Source organism: Mustela putorius, unplaced genomic scaffold (assembly GCF_011764305.1).
Source record: "Mustela putorius furo isolate JIRA1106 unplaced genomic scaffold, ASM1176430v1.1 tig00003834_pilon_pilon_pilon, whole genome shotgun sequence".
NCBI lineage: Eukaryota > Metazoa > Chordata > Mammalia > Carnivora > Mustelidae > Mustela > Mustela putorius.
The window spans coordinates 63,554,925-63,576,887 of NW_025421987.1; the positions used below are offsets into that span (position 1 = coordinate 63,554,925).

At 43.7% G+C, this 21,963-nt stretch overlaps 2 protein-coding genes across 3 annotated transcripts in view; one reads left to right on the plus strand and one right to left on the minus strand.

Moving 5' to 3' along the window:
• Positions 1-1,638: 1,638 nt before the first annotated feature.
• On the plus strand, positions 1,639-9,087 carry IL12A (interleukin 12A). Its single transcript, XM_004755653.3, has 7 exons — positions 1,639-2,155; positions 2,822-2,976; positions 6,099-6,212; positions 6,548-6,589; positions 6,665-6,706; positions 6,803-6,946; positions 8,407-9,087. The coding sequence occupies exons 1-7, from the start codon at positions 2,140-2,142 to the stop codon at positions 8,560-8,562; spliced, it is 669 nt and encodes a 222-aa protein (XP_004755710.1). The 5' UTR covers positions 1,639-2,139; the 3' UTR covers positions 8,563-9,087.
• A 5,145-nt stretch (positions 9,088-14,232) lies between these two features.
• Positions 14,233-21,963, minus strand: part of LOC101689916 (NACHT, LRR and PYD domains-containing protein 1b allele 2) — a 34,482-nt gene continuing 26,751 nt past the window's right edge. The window contains exons 14-17 of one of the 2 annotated variants that reach the window (XM_045088567.1): positions 20,760-20,813; positions 20,183-20,263; positions 17,306-17,575; positions 14,233-15,694 (exon numbers count right to left, since the gene is read on the minus strand). In XM_045088567.1, the coding sequence (XP_044944502.1) occupies positions 15,675-15,694; positions 17,306-17,575; positions 20,183-20,263; positions 20,760-20,813 (425 nt within the window). In that variant the 3' untranslated portion in view covers positions 14,233-15,674. Of the gene's footprint in view, positions 15,695-17,305; positions 17,576-19,201; positions 19,868-20,182; positions 20,264-20,759; positions 20,814-21,963 lie in introns of those variants that run through there. The other variant, XM_045088568.1, reaches the window with a different exon arrangement.

A 21,963-nucleotide genomic window follows, 5' to 3' on the forward strand; every position in this document is an offset into this window, starting at 1 on the left:
TTCAGTTGTGATGAATCTGACTTCATTCTGACTTTAAGTATATTTAATTCCGTCCTAGTGCCCTATAGCAACAACACAGCTCTGCACCTGTCACTTGCTTCACACAATCTGCTAGATGCAATTGTTTCTGACAACACATCGGTCCCTATCCCCATGGGGGAATTCACAGACAGCACCACTGCAAGGAGCCTTAGAGAGCAACCAGTGCTCTCATTTCACACACATCTAAAAGTCCCTATAGTGGGTGCCTCCTCACCCTTGAACAGATGATCCGCCCTGGGAGCCTGATGCTAACAACTGAGAGAGCTTGAATCAGACCAGGGCCTATCATAGCTTTCTTCTAATTGGCTTCTTTGCTCCATCTTCAATGGGTCCTGCTTAGTACTCATGGCGGTGTCTCAAGGTTTACAGGGACTCATCCATCCTGACTTCAGTAGGGACCTAGAGGAGAGAAAGAGGAAGCATCCACTCTTCTTTGTAGCCTCAAGGCTTTTCCCTATTCAAGATGGGCTCATCTGCACAGAAGTGGGTACTGATGGCTCCATTATGCAGTCCTGGGGCCTGAGCACTGTCAGACCCATCCGAAGCTCTGAGTAGGTGACCAAACACACCCCTCCCTTTTACACATACCCAGGGTGACTAACACTTGTGGTAGAGATGAGTGAACTGAAAAGTCCCACAGGAACCTCACCCCCAGTACATCCAAAATGGAACTTCTCACTGTCTCCTCCAAACTCGCTCCCCTCTTACACTAACCCCTGCCTAGGCCCTGGAATAACCCCCATTCCACCATCCTCAACACCTTCCTGGCCATCACACGTAAGGAGTTACCAAGTCTTGGCCCCTCAGCACCCTGAAAGTCTCTCTGGCCCACTCTGTCCTCCCCATTCTGACTGAGGCTTTGGCCATACCTCCCAGCTGCTCCCTGTGCTCTACTCCTGATGCCTGGGATCCACCTTCCATACTATTGCTGAAGGGAATCTTCCCATCATGCCTCTCTAACCATGCCTCCTGCCTAAAACCTGAGAAGGCTCCCCACCACCCTCAGAGCGGATGTTCCTTAGCATGGCATCTACTACCCTCCTAGCACAGCCCCATCGCTCTCTCTGATGTCATACCCTGATGGCAGGGGCCCCAGATCCCCACTTCCCACTACCCTCCCTGACTGTGCTTCAGACCCCTGTTCCCCCGACCTAAAACCTGCATCCCATTTACTGGGCACAGTCTACTGCCCGTAGAAGCATATTGGGGGGCCCTGCTCCGGGGAGCCTTCATTGCCTCCTCACCGCCTTGTCCTGCTGAGGTGTCCTCTCTCTGGGCTTCTCCCACGGCCCCGTGCATCCATCCCACTAAATAATACCCTTCTCTCCCTGTAGGAAACTGGACTCTCCGGAACAACAGTTTATTGCATCGCCAGTCTGGTTTCATCCCTTTTCACATTTAAAATAGGTACGCGAATAAAATACACGGAGTCAGATTTAGTGTGGGAGCGTCCCCCAAGGGACCTGTTCAGCAGTGGGTGTCAAACGCTTAGCAGGGCCCAGCCGGCACCGGCACCGGCGGACCGTCTGAATGAATACACGGCGAGCGGACGACCGACGAAGGCCCTCTCAGGGCCGGGTGGGCGGTCGCGATCAGGGCACATCCCGGACACCGGTGGACAGTGAACGGCACTACTCGGCGCTCCGTGGGAAGGGGGCGCTGCAGGGCGGCGGGGCGAGGGCCGGAGGGCGAGGGCCGGTGGGCGGGCCTCCGAGGCCGGGACCGACGGCGGCCGGCGAGGGGTCGGGCTGGCCCGGGGACCCTGCGCCCTGACTCTGCGCCAATTTCGCTTTCGCTTTGGGCGGGCTGGAGGCGGCGGGGCCGTCCCCAGAAGGCTGCGGCCGGGCACCGGCGGAGTTAATCCGAAAGCGCCGCAAACCCCGCGGGCCCAGCTCCACGTGTCACCGAGAAGCTGATGTAGAGAGAGACAGAGACAGAAAGCAAGCAGGACAGCGGAGTCCCGGGAAAGTCCTGCCGCGCCTCGGGACAATTATAAAAATGTGACCCCCCGGGGCGGCCTCCCACCACCGCCCTCACCTGCTGCGTCCTCAGTCCGCGTCCAGCGCCCGCCCGGGGTCCACGCCGCGCCCGCTCAGCATGTGCCCGCCGCGCGGTGAGTAACCCGCCCGCCGGGAGGCTCGGCGCTCGCTCGGCTGCGGAGGGGGCGGCAGCCCGGGGAGACGCGGCAGCAGCCCGGGACCGGCTCAGCGGAGACCGGAAGGCAGTCCGCAACCTCGTGCAGGGTGACAGAAGGAATGACTGCGTGCTTACCGCGCGCTCAGTAGGACATTGTCTCCTTATCTGGAAGCGGCCTTGTGGGCTATCATCGGGCCCACTTCACAGATTGGAAACTGAGGCCCCTCGCGGTAACTTTCTTTCTCAGGGTCCCTCAGTTATAGCTAGAAGAGGGCAGATCCCAGCCAGCTTCAAAGTGAGGCTGTCACCCCACTGTTTCCAAAACACTTGGCCGAGTCTGGGCTAGTCACTTCACTACCTGGCCTCAGTTTCCCTACTGGTGAAATAGAGGGTGAGCTCTGAATTCAGCCGCCTTGTCCGAGCTCGTTAGGGGGGCCTCACAGGGAGTTGCCTTCTAGCCCTACACCAGAGCACTGCCTTCCAAGAACTTGATTCATTTCTCAGGTGTCTAAGGAAGATTGGAGATGCTGGAGGGGGGGTTGGTGAGGGTAAGATGTGGATGGGTGCAGATGACCGAATGGATGGAAGGTAGCAGTAGGGCAAACCAAGCCGATGAGCTCAGCCTGCTCCTCTTCCTTTCCAGGCCTCTACCTTCTGACCCTCTTGGTCCTCCTAAACCACGTGGACGACCTCAGTTTGGCCAGGAGCCTCCCCACAGCATCCCCAAGCCCAGGAATGTTCCAGTGCCTCAGCCACTCCCAAAACCTGCTGAGAGCTGTCAGCAACACGCTTCAGAAGGTGAGTTTTTCAATATCCTTGTTCCCACTTTGCGGCCTTTCTAGGGAAGGGGTTTCTCTGAACCCCTGATCACCTGAAAAGAACTGCAGAGAAATTGGGGACGTTAATCAGGAGCCGTCAGGATGGGGAGAGGGAACTTTACAAAGGGCCCAACTATTAGCTAAAGAGTCTCAATGAAATTGTGTCTCCAGAGAAGGCAAGAGTGGTAATAAATTATAATGGCACTCATTTTGGCTATGTCTACACAGAGGAAAGTGGATATTTACAATGTTCCCTGTAGCCTGCCAACAGAGATGGAATTGTATCAGGCCCACACTCTTTCTCTGACACACTTATCAATCCAGAAAAGGGTTATTAGGTGCAGCCCCTGTGCTCCAGGGGCTACAAAGATGAATTAGATTTGCCCCGCGCATCACTCACCAGCTTCCAATGTGGTGACACAGTTCTTTGTCTGAGCAACATGTTCCCAGGGGCCTGTGACAGTGGGTGTGTCACGGGTTATCTAATACAATTTACAGCTTCATTCACTTATTTAGGTTTCATATTTTAATGCAAAAACATCCTTTTTTTTTTCCTTTTGAAAGTGCTTCTATACCTACACCTTCTGCTGGAACAGCCAAAGACTGATGTTTTAAAAGCTGTCTTTTGGCTCCCTGTTCTCTGGTAAATCTTTCCTGAATATTTTCTAGCTTGTTGTTTTATGACTCTCTTAAAATATACCCAAGGCCACAAGGCCTTCTTAAAGAATTCTTTCCCCCTTCTAGGCTTTCACAATGCCAATTGCTCCTCACAGTTCAGTCAATCTTAATTAAAAAGGCAGCTCAGCAAATGAAAACTGCAGAGAAAAGTTCTTGGACTCCTGAAGAAAGTTTCAATCTGGATAAAATTTAGGAGCTGCAATTTAAATAGATGCTTTATGTGAAAAAGCTAACCCTTCGACTCCCCAGTGCAGCTCTAAAGGTCAAAAGATTGCAGGACTCAACTTGATAGTTTTTTAAGGCGTTCCTTTGTCAAATTTGCTAGAACAAATCAGCTGGCTTCTTACAGAAGAAAGAGGCGGCAGACGCATGCTGCTCACAGCCCACAGATGTGTGGAGGTTGACCCGGACGTTTTGTCTTTGATTTTGAGTTTGATACCATTGAAAAAAATGGGCCTTTTATATAAGAATCCAAATTTCCAGCTTCTCTTGAAGAGAGAAGGGCCCATATTTCCAAATCCAACTCTTTACCCCCTGCTCAGGACGGCGGCTGCCTGGGTGCGTGTGTGTGTGTGTGTGTGTGTGTGTGTACGTGTGTGTGCGTGTGTGTGTACCTCCAGGAACAGTGTATAGCTCCAGGTTGCTGCTGTAACTAAATACCTCAAAGTTAAGGGGCTTCAAACAACACCAATTTATTATTTTATAACCCTGGAGTTTGAAATCTGAAATACGCTAGAATCCAGATGGGAGCAGAGCTGTGTCCCTTTCTGGAGACCCCAGGGGAGAATCCATTTTCTTGCCTTTTCCTGCTTCTAGAGGCAGCCCACAGTCCCTGGTAAATGGCCCCCTTCCAGCCTCAAAGCCAGCAGTGGCCTGCTTAGCTGCCCACACGCTGCATGACTCTGACGTTGACTCCTGCCGCCTACCATTTATAGCAACCCAGCAATGACATTGGACCTACCCAGATAATCCAAGATAGCTTCCCAATTTAAAGCAAGCTGATTAACAACCTTCATTTCATCAGCAACCGTAATTCCCTCTTGGCCATGTAACCTCTTCTCCAGTTCCAGAGGTTAGGAAGTGGATGGAGGGTGGGGGGATGGGGCATTATTCTGTTTACCCCAGAGATTTTACTACTTGTTTCCAAACATGCTCTGCATCTCAAGCCTTGATTATGGCTCCTGCACTTCCCTTTGCCTGAAATTTCCTCTCCTCTGCCGGTAGGCCTTCTAATCCTCTTAATGCCGATGTCTTCTCTCTGGAGAAGACTTCATACCCTTCTCAGTACTTCTTACATGCTGACATGACTCCTTGTCGTTTGGGCACTTGAACTTAGAATCTGGGAAGGAAGCGGGGGATGACAGTCCTCTTCTTCGTCCTGTTCCTTAGTACCGTGGGTCCTCCCTTCTCCATGGAGGATACTTTCCGAGACCCCCAGTGGGCCTCTGGAACCACAGACAGTACCGAATCCTATATTGTGTTTTTTCCTATACACACATATCTATGATAAAGTTTAATTTCTAAACTAGGCACAGTAAGAGATTGACAATAATAATTGATGATAAAATAGAGCAATTATAAGAATTTAAGTTAAGGGAATGTGGTTTCTACGTATTTTACTGTACCATACTCACCCTTTTTCTTGTGATGATGTGAGATGATCAAATGCCCGTGTGATGACTTGAAGCGAAGTGAGCAGCCACAGGCATTGTGATGTGCTGTTAGGCTACTGGGAAGCTTTTGACTCTGAGCTAGAAGGAAGATCACCTCCTTCCAGACCACGGTTACTGGCATGTAAAGTGAAGGAAAGTGAAGCCACAGATAAGAGTAGGGGGGACTCCTTGGACACCTTAGGCTTGATGAATGGAAAAACGATCTCAGTCTTCAATCAAATTTACTGACTTCTTAGATAAATTTCATAAATCTATTCAACGGTGCTTTCCAACGTGCTTCTAAGATGACATCCGTGTGTGTGGTTGCGTGTGTGTATGTGAACCACTTGTCTTTAGGTTACATGTTTGTTATATCCATCAAGTTGGGACCTTAACAGTTCTGCCTTTAGACATTCTGCTTGAAAAGGATATTCATAAAACCCAGGTGCTTTGACAAAAGGGAAAAAACCTGTTTTCACCGGAAGCAAGTGTCACAGCATGGTGTAGACGCTGATTAGCATAGCCTGTTGAAATGATTTATACTGTTTACATAATGGAAAAGTGGATCATTCAGAGAAATTCGTCCTAGGCAAAGGGAGAGCAGGGAGGGAGAGAGAATGTAAATAACCTGTTTCCTTTTGTCTTAGGAAGATCCCAGATTTCCTACCTGTCAAAGACGTGGATGTCAGAAGCAGCCTGCAGTGTCAGCTTCTTATAGGGCCAGGTGCCTTATTAATATTATAAACTGGGTTACTCTTTATGTTTCTTACAGGCCCAACAAACCCTAGAACTTTACTCCTGCACTTCTGAAGAGATTGATCATGAAGATATCACAAAGGATAAAACCAGCACCGTGGAGGCCTGCTTACCATTGGAATTAACCATGGTATGGATGATTTTTTTCCCCAAGCAAGTAACACAGTTAAGAGCTAGGCATCAAACCTCATCTTCTTCCAAAAATGTGCATCACCAGGAGATTTTAATAGGTTCCACTTCAGAAGCTGAATTTGAAAAAATATGTATATACATACAACAAATATGTGTTTTACAACAATGTGAATATACTTAATACTATTGAACTATAGTATGCTTAAGAGGAATTAAGATAGTAAATTCTATGTTATGTGTTTTTTACTACAATGAAAAAGATGTGTTTGAGAAAAGCCAGGAAAATGTATATGAAGAATTAATATTTTTGATGTGATTTTTTTTTTTCTCTAGAATGAGAGTTGCCTGGCTTCCAGAGAGATCTCTTTGATAACTGTAAGTCAGGAAATTAAAGGTTTCAGCCCCTATGATGAATTCATATCATTGATGTCTCATTATTTTTTCTTCTAGAATGGGAGTTGCCTGGCCTCCAGAAAGGCCTCCTTTATGACGGTAAGACACAAATATTGTCTTTCCTCAGATGCAATGCGGGGGGAAACATTTTCAGCCATCTCAGTGGCTCCTTCCCCATTTTGTCCTATCACTTAGACCCTGTGCCTTAGCAGTATCTATGAGGACTTGAAGATGTACCAGGTGGAGTTCAAGGCCATGAACGCAAAGCTTTTAATGGATCCTAAGAGGCAGATCTTTCTGGATCAAAGCATGCTGACGGCTATTGATGACTTGTTGCAGGTAAGACCTTCATACTACCAGGGAGAGCACGTTCTTCACGCTGAGATGGCTAGTCAGAGTCTGTGATGATTGGGAGAGGCCGGAAATCCCCCTCCTCTGTCCGCTGCAGAGCCTCTCGACAAAGGGCACTCGTGAGTAGGCCTCGGGGAAGACAAGCAGACTCCCGCTTGTTGAGTGTGTGGTACACACTGGGCTCCCTGCAGATGTTTTCACAGATTCTCTCTTACCATCCCTGCAACCACCATGTGGGGTGTGTTCAGAGGAGGAAAGCCAAGCTCAGAGTTAACTGCTTGTCCAAGTGGCTTGTAAGTGGCAGAGCCAGGATTGAAACCCACATCAGAGGGGTTTCACTACTCTTAGCTTCTCACTCACTCTGAACGCTTGCCTCACTCTGAACATTGAGCACTGAGGCGCCATTAGACGTATCTGCAAATACTATGGGAGAAAACAAGTGGGGCCTGATACCTAGGTGTGACCCTTTCTGAACTAAAATGTATATGACATAAAACAATGACCCATCACCTGGGATATCCACAACGTCACTCACAGATAAGAACTGGCTCTGTAATTTTCTGAATCACCCCAGCATGGATGCTAATACAAAACAGAAATAGTCACATAAGAAAGAGCAGGGTGAATACCTTGGTGGCCAACGCATGGATAAAAAGAAGTATGAGTTCTCTTTTTGTGCCGAATTATTGCTGGAAATACAGCAGTGAGTTGCCTGCAATTATCAAAGAATGTTAGCATCTAGAGAGTTATTTCATTTTCACGTCCAAGATTCAGATGATTTGAGTACTGGAATCCATTCTGCCAGGAATCAGCCAACCGTGCCCAAACCATTCAATCCCATTGGGACTCAGGATTTTCCCTTGTAAAATGGCGTGACTTCACCCACCCTACCTTTCTCTTGGGCTTTTTGCAAGGAACAAGTGGACATATTGATCCCTGTGCAAAAAGAAGATCTTGCATTATGTTATCAAATGAAAGGGTAACACTGAGTGCTCCGTGGCCAGGTTTATGTATCTGGCACAAACGAGTGCCTGTAGCAGACAGGTCCGTTACTCTGGGAGTTCCAATCAATAGCGATTCATCACCTCTCTGTTCTAAAAAGGACTTAGCTTCTTAGTATAATATATACAAATTAATTAGATATTGCAGCAGATGTCATCTGAACAGAATTGTTCCTTTTGAAAATGCAACTCCCACTGACGATTTTCTAAATAGCTTTAAGGGTCTTTTCAGAGCTCACTGAAGATACATGTGCTTGGATAATGCGTATTTCTTCTCTCAGGTTCTGCCTGGCCATCTGGCTGAGAGTAGATCTGGGTCGGGTTTAGGAGTTGTAATGAGGAAGTGGGATGCAGACTCTGAGACATGTATTGGCTTCACCCATTTTTACGGATGAATGTTTTAATTGGGAATATCATGTATGTCACCCTTAATATTTATCCTTATAGGCCCTGAATTTCAACAGTGTGACTGTGCCACAGACATCTTCCCTTGAAGAACCAGATTTTTATAAAACTAAAATCAAGCTCTGCATACTTCTTCATGCTTTCAGAATTCGTGCCGTGACCATCGATAGAATGATGAGCTATCTGAACTCTTCCTAAAAAGCTGAGGTCCCTCCAGACCTTAAAGCCATTCTTAAAATAATGTGAATCAAAAATATTTTTCACAGGATGTGGGTTAAGAACCAGAAGGGATTGCCTTGACCTGGTCCTGCCTAAGCTAGTATGATCATGCTTATGCTTGTTTACATTAGTTGCCCCCCAAAATCTGAACAATGTGACTGTTCCATCCCCAGGTTGCCCTTGATCAAGCAGACTTCACATTTTCTACAGATAAGTTGTTTTTAAGTTTTCATGAGCAAATTGCTAAAGAGGGAAACGTCCTCACTCAACATGTTCTTCTTTTCCCTTTACTAGAAGAGCAAGAATTTATAAGCTATTTCTGTACCAGAGTGTTTGTAGAAACAAACACTCAAGCATAATTTATTTTAAAATACTTATTTATATAATTTTGTGTTCATGACGGCATGTGAATTAACTTATATTTATTTATGTCATATTTATTAAAGTATTTATTATCAAATGGATTTGAGAAATACCTTATGTTCTAAAAATAAAATGATTGGATAAAATAAGTCTCATTTTTTCTAATATGATTGGAATACGTTAAGCATTAAAATACACATTGTGGGAAAACTGAAAACACCAATGTGAACAAATTTCCTTGGAAAGAATGTCACAATATTCTTACCCAAGCCCTACTTCCTCTAATCTCTTATTTTAAAAGAGACTTGGAAGACTAGATATGCTTTAATACTAAGGCCATCAAGTGAGTTATGGTATTTGAGAGTATGTTTTGTTTGACATCTACATCTAAAAGTAAAACACATAAAAGTGTTTTTTTCCCCATTAACTGCAGCACCATAACATACTGTGTGCCCTAGACAAATACATAATATCCTTCAACTGGGAAAAACATCATTTAGAGGTCTTCTAGTTAAATTATTCTAATTTTTGTGACCCTTTGGGCCCTTAGGGGGAAGCTGTTTCCCAGTTACAATGAGAAAAATTCTCCATTTGCTTCAAATGATCTAGAACTTCTGCCTAAACCACATGGATAATTGCCACTTTTTAACTTAAGAGATGTGCTCCTAACGACCCAATATTAAATTCCATCTTTTGAATTATCTAAACCATGTGAATTTTAAAAGACTCACCTGGCAAAATACCATGTAATTTAGTGCTCTGATAATCATCTTCCTCCTTCCTCTGAAAAGGCCGTAAGAAAGGAGCTATTTAGGGGGTCCTGCCCCCTACCTCATGTGACTCTTCCCCACCACAGTCCAGCTCATATCCCTGAGGACTGAGAGGGGATGTGTACAGCTACCCCAGGCCCCCTCATCTGTGTGGCAGAATGACTCATCCTGCCCACTGGATACACAGATAGAAGTCATCAGAAACTAGATCCCAACACATACTCCCCTTATCTTGAGGGATTCCTCCACAAACTTGAATGACCTGAGAGCGATTCACAGACAGGAGTTTCTTGCCTTAAGTGTTGGGTTTGGTTTTCAGTGGCTTTGATAATGGAAAGAAGAGCTCAATGGCGTGATGGGCCTGGGGCCTTAGAGTTGATGCCTTCCTTCACTAGGAATGATGAATGGCCTGCTGTCTGTGCCTAGAAACAAGGAGAGGCAAACAGATCATCTGTCTATGGACAGGGCTTGTACAGAGGAACACAGGTGTTACTTTGGTTCTAGAAATCACCATGACCTATGCTTCAGACGCATGACTGACCCGAGAAACCTCTTCTATTCTTTATTATGTGGTTAGTTCTTCTCTTTTTCCATTTAGTCCTGGGCCTACAGTCTACAAGTTGTATAACATGACCAAGTTGTTTTAACCTCTCCTTGTTTCTTCTCCTAAGAAGGGAAGACGATGCTAGAACCTTCCTCAGAGGGTCAGAGGGAGGGTTACGTAGAACAGCTCATGTCGAGCACTAGCACTGTTCCTGACATGTAGTACATGCACTATAAATGTGAGCAATTTTTAAAAATTATTAGTAGTCTTTGGGCTTGGTGACTGGGCCGAATTGGTAAAACCCTCCTTCACTACTATTTTCTTACCTGTGAAATTCAGAAAACTGTAGGTCCCCGCTCAGCATTCAGCACATCAGGGGCTCCCCAGGGGTCTGGTGCAAGCCCCTACCCTCCCAGAATAAAGGATAGCGAGCAAAGGAACATGGTAGGATTGAGATACCTTTCCCCTAAAAATATTCCCCAGTCTTAGCCTGTTAGAGATTCACTTGATTAACAAATTATTTTGGAAAGGAAATAAACAGTGAAAGAATTTCTCAGACCTGAGAATGACTTAATCAGAGAATTAAGATGAAAAATCACAGCTGACAGCTGCCCCCCAGAGGGTGCAGAGCTTTAGGATGAAGGAAACAGTTCTGGATAATGGTCTGGCCAGACATCCAAAGGCAGGGATTGGACAACTGAAGAGATGCCAAAGCACCTGAGACAACCCAATGAGGAAAGAAAACATGGGGACAGAAAGAGAAGAAAATCCAGCTTTGTCTGGGGCCAGCACGGACAGAAACTAGTGAGTCCCCTTGGCAGTATCACCCTGAACCGTTCAGGTGCTGTCCTTGTTTGAAGACCAAATACTTGGTTCTACAGCGGGATCTGGCTTCCTAGTTTAGGGCAGAGTGCTTTACAGTATTGCCACGGACTGAAGGTTTGTGACCCTTAAAATGCCTATCTTGAAGCCCTGACCCCCAAAGCGATGGTACTTAGAAGTGAGGCACTGGGAGGTATGTTAGGTCATAAGCGTGTTCTGATGGTAGATTAAATGCCCTTGTAAGAAGAGAGTGGGAGAAACCCCCCAGCTCCCTGTGGGGACACAGTGACAGGTGGCTGTCTACAAACCACCATGAGAGCCCTCACCACACACCAAATCCTTGGGTACCCTAACCTCGGACTTCCCAGCCCTCAGAACCATGGGGAATGAATGTCTTTCATTTAAGCCACCCAGTCTGTGGTATTTTGTTGTAATAGTCTCAGCTGGCTGAAATAAATAGAAATTTAAACATCTATTTAAATTTCTTTTAAAAGCCACATTTTCAAAAATTGAATTGTATCAATTTTTTGGTTGAAATGTATTTGGTGAGACTAGGTCAAAAATTTCCGTTGTATTTATGTATTTTTTAATATGATATTAAAAATAGGAATAGCTTCTTTCACCTGGCTGGCTCAGTCATAGAGCGCATGAGTCTTGATCTCAGGATCGTGAGTTCAAGCCCTGCGTTGGACATACAGCTTACTTAAAAATATATCTATATGAAGGGGCACCTGAGTGGGTCAGTCTGTTACACGTCTGATTCTTAATTCTGGCTCAGGTTATGCTATCAGGCTCATGGGTTGGAACCCCACACTGGGCTCTGTGTTCAGTGTAGAGTCTGCTTGGGATTCTGTCTTTCCCTCTGCCCCTTCCCTCACTTGCTCTCTCTAAAATAATAAATAAAATCACTTTAAAAACGTAAATGTGATTATGACATCAATTTAACATCAGAAAATATATTCATGTGAACATTTTTAGAAGCAACATTAACTAATGCTAACTTGGTGCTAACTAAATGCTAGGTGTGTTTCTAAGTGTTTACCACAAATGCATATAATCCTCTCAATAGTCCTACGAGGAGAAACCTTCCCCTTTTTATAGATGAGGAAACTCAGGTAAGAAACCATGGATGCTTGCATGACGAGGAAGTGACACACCATGATTCGACCCTGGGGCGGCGTGGCTCGGGCCTGTGCAGCCATAGCAGCCTTTCACCTTTGGTAGTAGGGGCCCAGTAAGTCAAGGGACATTTTCATCACCACCATACAAACACCATCATGGTTATCTATACGTGTCTCCTCCTCGCGACACTAGGAAAACTTCAAGTACAGGAAATGCCATGTTACCCACGTCTGTGTATTCTCAGGCCCTGGCACTGAAAGGTGGTAGAAAGCGAGAGAAGGGCAAATCTTCATGGGCTCCCATGTGTTTCTCATTTCTTTTTCTAATCTGGAAATAAAGAAAGTCTCCAGTCTTTAAAAAATCAAAGTATTCCCAATTACCAAAAAAAATTTTTTAATTGTAAAAAATGCACATGTGTGCTTACTTCAAAACAATTTTTGCGTGCTTATACTGGGAAAAATCCAAAATGCATAAGCCTGTAGATACATATATAGCCCACATGTCTACAGCTTGGCATTATGTGGTCACTGTCCTTCAGAAGCCAACCCCTCTCACTGGTGAACCAAAGTATCGTCCACTTCCCCTTGCACTGGTCTCTCTCGACAGTAGTTCCAAGAGGCCCAGGCGATCACCTCACTGGCCGGTTCCCACACTGCCCGACAGGAGTGGTTCAGAGATCCAGCCGAGCTCCCCAACAACCCCCAATAACCCCTAGTAGTTCCCTACCAGTGAAGCTCCTCTTCTGACAGCTTTACCCATGCAGGTTCCAGATGAGATTTCACAAATAGCCTTTACAGCTAAGGGAAAGTCAAAAACTCACTGAACTAGTCCAAGTTTCTCCAGCAGTTGAGTTTTTATAAGTAAACAAAACCATCTCTTAGACTTCCCAACTTGCTTGAAAATAAAGCAACACTGTAAATGCATACAGCATACCCTCTTCTAAAAATGAAACTCAAGGGGAGCCTGGGTGATACAGTCTGTTAAGTGTCTGTCTTCAGCTTGGGTCTTGGCCGCAGGGTCCTGTGATCCAGCACGGCGTCGGGCTCCCTGCTCTGCGGGAAGCCTGCTTCTCCCTCTCCTTCTCCCCCTGCTTATATTCTCTCTCTCACTGTCTCTCTCTGCTGAATAAATGTATGGAATCTTTTAAAAAAATAAATAATAAAAATTAATAAATAAAAATGAAACTCAAGCCAGAGTTTATAGCAAACAGCACGAATGGACTTCCACAGAATAACGATGGCTGACTAACTCACCAGGAATCCACATCATAAGAGAAACACACTGGATCTAAATTCCACTAGTGGGCTTCAGGGCAGAGCTGCATGTCCTCATTAAGAAACAGGAAAAACCTCAGAACTCCGTGCTCAGAATTCAATCCAGGACCGCAGCTCCAGAGCCGTTACCAGAAATACTCCAACCACAGGGTGTGGGCTAGAAAAGATAAACTCCCAGCAGTTACCCAGTTGGGATCACACCCTTCAGCAGGCCGTGTGCTGCTTTAGCCCCAAGAACTTCCAACAACGGGCAACGGGCAAGGCCAACAGCTGAAAACGACCATCCTCATGAGAACCTCTTGAAAAATCAGCAAATCAATGGCCTCTGCAGAAAATGAGAGTGAAAATGTGCTTCCACATGTCAAAGAACGGGAGGAGAATTTCCCCCTAAAGCAATTCAATAAAATTACAAAATGCGTCCCAAATGTGCAGAAAAGTCCCGTTAGGAAGATGCACAGGTGAGGAACTAATACGAACCCACCTGGTTTTAAGTAGAAACATACCTTCCAATAACGAGGGGGCAGGAGTGTCGCTGTCATTCCTGGAGTGAGGACAGTAGGGGGACAAGGGGACACGCAGGTTATTCTGCATTTCTGCAAACTCCCGGGTGAACCAGCTCACCATGGTTTATGCTGGGTCCCAGTCCAAGAACTGGAGAGCCGGTGACAAAACCAGCTAATGCCCAAACAGCCAAGATAATAGCAATCGAGAAATATGATGCTTTGTAAGTAAACAATAATACAAAGGAGACACATTAGTACTGTACAGATTTATTTTTCTTCCTTTCATCCACAGTATGAAAAAGGTTGAAAATTGTTGGGAAACCAGATACATACAAAGCACCTCTGAAATTATGCTTTTCTTCGGAAAACAACTTATAAAAAAAATCATAAACATTTAAAAATTCAAGTTCTTTAATAAAGTATTTATACTCCTGAATGTTAAAATTCCTTGTTTCCTAAAATATAGGACAATTAAAAAAAAAACTCATAAAGCGACACTGATTTAATTCCACAGGATCCCTGACAATTAAAAATATGTTCTCCCCTATAAAGTGAATCTGTTCTTCACAGGCAAAACAATAGTTTAAGTGTATTTCTCTGATTAATTCATTGAGATTTATTTTATTCTCCAGCTAATGCTTACAGTAGACTGATGGTAATTTATAGTTTCTTCAAATAAGTTAACAAAACATATCCAAAATGTTAATCAACTACATGCATGATTCTGGGAGAGTGACAATGGCTATACGGACCCCAAAAAACCATTTCACCAATTAACAAGAGCCAATGTGGCTCAGTATTCTCTGGGGCAAATCTTCTTCAAGAAGACATGACAGTTTTCCCTTGGTCCTTCTACAGCGATTTCTGAGTGGCATTTGTCCCCCCAGAAAGTAAATGATCCCAGGGTGAAAGTCAAGAAATGTAGTGCTTGGCCTTGTGATTTTGGAAGGTTGATGAAACTTCCAGGGACTCTCTGACCATCCATCCGTCTTCACCGCCTGAGATAAGATCGCCTCTGAGCGTGCACCCCAATGTGTGATGGGGACAGGATTACATTTCTTCTCATCACTCCAGGTCCAGGTAACATGATTGGTTTACCGATTTAACAGACCACTAGCCAGATAGGTTGGTAAAGTGAGCTATGGAAATCATCCCACCTAAGAAGATACATTGTACCTGGGGGGGTGGGGGTTGGTGACAGGCCTGTCACAGTGGGGGCTAAAAGAAAAGGAAATCTCTCTTCATTATTAATATCACAATGAAAAAAAGCTCAACTACATCGGCATGAGTTTAAGCACACTACCACTTAATTGCTTTCATAATTCGCAGACTCCAAAAGGAAAATTACCACATTTCTCACCTGACTGAGTAGAGTCATTTTAAGCACCTTTGTAAGGACAGATAATGGTTGGGGAAGAAGGACAGGATGGTATGAGGAGGTGCAAAAAAAGAGAGAAATAAATAAATGAATCTCGATGTTATAGAGATTTTTTCTGCCTTAAGTTGTCTAAATATTTTACATTTTCTGTGCCCCTGAATAATGTGAGCTGCAGAGTTTCTGCCTGTGTGAAAGGAGCTGCCTTCAGACTGTGCAGTTCAAGGTCTCATCAAGTCCATACCCAATTACCAATTGAAGAGGTCTTTTGCAGATAAAAGTTCCTGAGGCTTCCTTTTTCAGCTCATCTTCCAAACTTCACCTTTCCTGTAAAAAACCTAAAGCAGAGAGAATCAAACAGATTCAGGGATTCACTATTGGGCAGGAAAGGGAGCATGCTTTTATAGACAATCACTTGGAATTTCAAAAACTATCTTCTGTGATAGGTGCATTTTCCTGAGCTGAAGATAAGCCATCGCAAATTCAAGACTGTGGTTACAAGATACTAAAACGTCCTGATAAAAAATGCAAAACTCCACCAATTAACTGGATATTCTGGCCACACACAAAGGCACAAAATATTGGTAAATTTTTTTTTGGTAGTTGTTTTTTTTTTTTTGGATTGTTTGTTTTTAACTCAGAAGAGTTTTGTTGTCCTATGTAATGAGGAAATTGGGCTGATCAGCCAGTTTTACGATCTCTTTCAGCGCTAAAAAAAATTTCACAAACCCCTTTACAGTTCTAATGTATCAATAAGTCAGGTGTCTAGTGAGATCAGGAGCAGAGACAAAAAACAGAATAACAACCCATTATAAAGAGCCTGTGAGAGAGACTTTTCAAGGCTTATTACTTTGATGGAAGAGGCTGTGATTATTTGGTTATGACAACACAGAGGCTATTGTCGGCAACAGGCAGAAACATCTATATGCAAATAAGCAGATTTCCACACATGGGCCTCAGTAATTTACAAAATTTCAACATATCCAGGAATATGAATGGAAAAATTGGTACCAAAACTCAATAGTCTATCTGCTTGCGGCTGCTGCATCCAAAATCTACAGAGGAAACATGATCATGGTATCTCAAAGCATCCTGACAGATCACAGGATGATTTTACCATTCACATAAATTTGTGGAGGCATCTACACATTCTTCACAACCTTTTTGGAATAAAAAGTCCAAACAATTCCAACAAAGCCCTCTCTCTGACTTACTGATGCTGTGGAGAAGTAACACTGCATTCCTCAACTACAGTAACAATAGGTAACAAAGGTTTGAACCAGTTTGACCAACACGCCAAATCAAGCCACACACACAAAAAGAAGTGATTAAAGACAAAGGAAGGAACTGTGTCGTTTTCTGGATTAAGTCTATAAAGTTTAGCCTTAGTCTGGACTCGGCTTTTCCGCTTTTCTCTGCCACTGGAGGCTCACTGGTGCCACCCAGCGGCCTCGCCCAGCACTGCTTCTGCACCACAAGGCCTATGAGGCTGAATGTCTCCAGTACCCTAAGGAAACATCTTTATCCCACCTACCCCCCACCCCACCCCACCCACCCACCTACCAGTCCGCTGCCTTAGCCAGCCTTACTACCTGCCTGGAGCTCTCCATGCATTATCTTTTTTCACTCTCACAATAAACCTAGGACATAGAGTTTTTTGCATCCATTTGCCAGAGGGAAACAGAGAGGCTTACAGTTAGGTTAACAATTTGCTAGTCCCAAGCCAGCCAGCACTTGGAATGGGATTTGAACCATTCCTCTGATCCCGCCCACAAATCATCTTTATTTAGATCTCCACTTACGGCAGTTCACAGGCATACTCGACCTGTCTACCTTTCTCTGAACCCAAGCTCACAAATAAACAAGGAACACATTCTATGGTAGAAACTTGCTATTTGCAAAGACACAGCTTGATTCTAAGTAAACAACGAAGATAATTTTCCGCTCACCTTTCAGCACATCTTGGACTTCAACAGAAACGTTCTTCAGGCACTTGGATAAATTCTCGGCTGTGGCATTACCCTGCTCCTTTTCTTGCCACTTCTTCAGCATCCTGAAGTTACACATGGTAACATCTTCTTCCTTCTCCCGGATATCATCAATATCACTAATTTCCAACTCCAGGTTGGCAATGGCAATTTTTATCCACTCCCTCCCCAGCCTCGCAGCAAGAGTGATCAACTGTGCGTCTGTTAACAGGGTTCTGGTCTTTGCTCCATCTAAAAGCAAACAAGGAAGTCCACCGTTCCTCTCAACATGCCAATCATTTATAGCAATTAATAATGAAAATGTATTCTCCTTCTATAAAAAAGGACGCAATGATTTGTAATATTAACTGCCTTTAAAATATATTTAAGTGTCCAAAACTCCCTGTTTTCTAAACGATTATAAGGACCAAAGAGAATTATTTTGTGCAATAACATTAAACCAGGGTATAATGTTCACAATGGTAATTCAGTCACTCAGAGAAAGAGACTGTTTACAAAGCAGCACAAAGTGGGTTGGAATTAAAAAAAAAAAATCAGCCACCAAAAATCATTTATACAGTCCCAAAAGAAAAATATACAGTTACACCCCTGCCCAGCTCTGTGTCTTTATCCGAATGTAAGTGCCTCACATAGATGCTACCCGAAGGGCCAGTAAAGCAAGCAGCAAGACATCCAAATTGAAATCTCCATTATGCCATTTCCTGGCATTTGGGGGAAAAGCACACCCCACAGAAGAGTCATGAGATGGTATCTGTAACATCTGTTGATCTCTAAGAAACAGCATCATAAGCTTGGAGGGACACGTTTGCCACTGTTAAACCATAGGCCCCATGAAAATTATGAGCCTTATAACTAAGCTAGATTTTCTCTTTTCATGTGTTTCAGTTGGTTGTGCAATAGTGCAGCAAAGTTCACTGGTTGCCTACATTCAGGGAAGGATCGGTAAAGGGATTACATATACTAGAGGTGAAATGAGAAGGGAGTGAGAGGTAGCATACTTTCTGCCCTTCCTCTAGAACCACAATATTTCGGCTCATCTGCCGCTGACAATTTACTAATAGGAATGTAAACTTTGCACTGAGACCTTTTCCCACCTCACAGATCCTTAACCTTCTAGATTGAAGAATGGGGTCTAAGCCATGGCCTGCGCCCTCTAGTGGCTTTTGGAGACATGGTGCATCGCTCCTAGCTCTCCCAACTGCTGCTGCTGCAATGAAAGCTGCACCGGGAATCCAGGAAAAATGCAAGTTCTCAGGACCATCCCCAAATCTACTATTTCTGATTCTGAACCTAAACTTTAACAAGATCTCCAGGTGATTCTACGGAGACTGAGTGCTGACTATATTTAAAAAGCATCAATCACACTGACAGAGTGAGTAAAACCACCAGAATGGGGGTGACTCCGTATCTCAAAGAACATTGTGTAAGTTCCTAAACTAAAGCAAATCCTTACACCAAGTTATTTTGATACCACACTGTCAACTCCAAAAAGGCTGGAAATCCTTACTCCTTCCAGGTACCATTTAATCATTTTAATTCTATTTCTACCTACTTGCTATTGGAGATCATTTTAAATAGCCAAAAGTTAAATGCATATAACAAGAAAAACTTTTCCAATGTATCAGTTTAATATAAAATGGGTCCCAGCTATAAGATGAACACGGTCTGAGGATCTAATGGATAACATAGTGACTAGAGTTAATTCTGTATTATATACTTGTAATTTGAGGAGAGTAGATCTTGTGTATTGTCATCACCAAAAAAAAAAAAAAAAAAGTGAGGTGATAGATGTACTAATTAACTTGACTGGTAAATATTTTACAATGTATATGTATATCAAATCATCACATTGTACGCTTTAAGTATAAACAATTTTATTTGTCAATCATATCTCAATAAGACTAGGAAAAAATATTCCAATTTAGTTAGGTTTTTAAAATAATTCTAGAGTCTCACTTATTTTGATGTTTACTTAACAAAACAACAATAAACATTTCTACAGTGATACACAGTAAAAATTATCCACATGTCATCCTCACAGTCTCCTGTTCTAGAAAGTAGAAAGTATCTTGCTTTACTTTACAGAGAGTTTAACTGCTTTCAGAGATTCATACACCTTACAATAAAAAAAGGTATTTGATGAAGCAGTTAATTTAGGGAGTTACTGGAGGCCCCTATAGCCTTGAGACCTTGAGCGTCACATAATTTGAGTCTGCTTTTAAACTTAAGTTTGTAAATTCTGGCTGGACTTGAATTTTGAGCTACATACTCCATCTTCTGGCTGCTTGGAGTACTGTTGTTAAACATTTTAAATCTCTATCATATTTTCACAACTATCAAGCCTTGGTCTCTGCCATTTAATTGTAAGAAATTGAGACTTGCCTCCAATAATTGAGCTGGAGGCTCTTTACCCCAGAGAGAGCTAGTAACCATGAAGCCAAGGAACGCACACATGGCCATTCAGTGTTTCATTCATTCAGTCGGCGTTCATTATCTTCTACATAAAAGGCTCCATGCTCATTGCTACAGGAAAAGTAAAGATGGATAGTCCCGTGGCCTGTACCCTTATAGACTGTAATGGAGCTCCCCCTGGTGCCCCATTCTATTTAGACTGGATGGAGGGGAGAAGTGGGGACTCAAACTGGAAAAAGGGTGGGGCAGACCAAGCAGGACCCTTCCCCAGGCCTGAGGAGCTGGGACACAGAGAGGGTATCTGGGAGGGCAGGCACAACTGGGATGTGGCCCCAGAAGACTGACCCAACAACAGGGGCTTGAATGAGTATCAATGGGGAAAACCAGGGAAAATAATTCACAACCAGTGATGACTTTTTTACACACCTGAAGAGTCAACCTGCTTCATTCTCTTGTCATAGATGTCCTCATCAGGTAAGCTGCTAGTCATTTTTCGTCGCCTGTTACCTTTAATTTAAAAAAAAAAAGAAAAATCACCAAATTGGCTTTCCCTTGTGTTTCTTATTTTCTACCTACCTTTGACCTGGATTTTTAAAGAAATCATCATTCAGGTGGAAACAAATTGAAAATGAATTCAAAGGTTTTTTAGACGATTAAGAGAATAACAGAATACTTAGCAGACTGTAGCAATATCACATTTGCCCAGCAAAATATAAATTCTAGTGGACAGAAGGAATAAAAGAATAGGTTAAAGGGAGCCTGGGTGGCTCAGTCATTAAGCATCTGCCTTTGGCTCAGGTCATGATCCCAGGACCCTGGGATGGAGCCCTGCATCGGGCTCCCTGCTCGGCGGGAAGCCTGCTTCTCCCTCTCCCATTCTCCCTGCTTGTGTTCCCTCTCTGTGTCTCCCTCTGTCAAATAAATAAATAAAATTTTTAAAAACAAATAAGTAAATAAAAGAATAGGTTAAAACCCACTCAATGTCCAGTTAACTAGCACTTACCATTTGTGCTTCTTTTCGAAATGTTCTGATTCTGATCGTGCTGAACCCAGTCACCTGTTAAAGGATAATAAGCAGCAATGGGCAACAGGCAAAATTTGACTTAAATCAATTTATCAAAGTATATAAAGCTCTAGAGTCTTGGCAATCTCTCTGAAGTTCAAATATGAGTTTGGGATTATAACTTGCTATGTATGCCAACGAGCATATATCTTTGAGTTAAATACTGAGCACTTGTTCCAGCAGGTCCTACAAGGCAATTTCCCAAACTCAAGTCATCTGCATATAATTATTCGGATTCTTACCAAACCCACATGCCAGGTGAAAAGCTATTTATTTACATCTCTAACTACTGTAAACAGAACACTGGTATCACTTGCTATATCGATAAGGAAGTCATAAAGATAAACATTGCTTATTTCCAATTGTACTTACATGTACTCCACCTAAAACAAACTCATATATTATTGTTCTGCACTCTGGAACATTGTACTTGGGGAGTTCTGTCTGAACACATCATTGTGACTCTACACCACCTCCCCCGTGTGAGATGCAGTCGCTGCTCTCTAAGGTGACTATGCCTCACCCAGGCCTTCTGTAGGTCCCTAGAGCGATCTCAACCAACCATTAGGTTAGCCCTTCCTCCCCTACAAAACAGTGGAGCCCAGAAACACCTTACCATGCAGAGTATTATTAAATGTTTTTAAAAACCAAGCATAAGAGGTCTTATAAAGTGGTCTTTAAAATGACCAAGAGACTGGTTCTTAGCCCAGAAAACATGTTACTCAGATTGCTACATATTGAATACCTCTATTAAAGTACCATTAGCTGTGACCAAAAAGTTAACGTCTTTCAAGCTCATTTATTTGAACAAATAACGAAAACCCAAAAAACAACACAATCCACAAGACCCAGCCCCGACGAAGATTATGGGTAAATAACTTTGGCTCAGATAAAAGAGCCTGTTTCAAACTAGCTAATTTAAGAGTATAACACTGAGAATAAGAATCAATCCCATCTACCAAAAAGGCTTATGCTTAAACAAGGACTGAGAATTCCGAAAGGCTTCGATCCCGTTTCTCTGTTAGAGTATAAAGACAGGAGAGGAAATGCAGACCTAACAGGCAGCAGTCTGCACGGCAGGAAGACATACAGGTGTGCCCGGCACACAGCACCCACACCACGTCATCACTAGCAGAGACCTAAT

Coding starts and splice junctions, on each gene's coding strand:
- IL12A (XM_004755653.3), top strand. Junction 6,213..6,547: donor TACCATTGGAATTAACCATG/GTATGGATGATT, acceptor TTTTTTCTCTAG/AATGAGAGTTGCCTGGCTTC. Junction 6,947..8,406: donor CTATTGATGACTTGTTGCAG/GTAAGACCTTCA, acceptor TTATCCTTATAG/GCCCTGAATTTCAACAGTGT.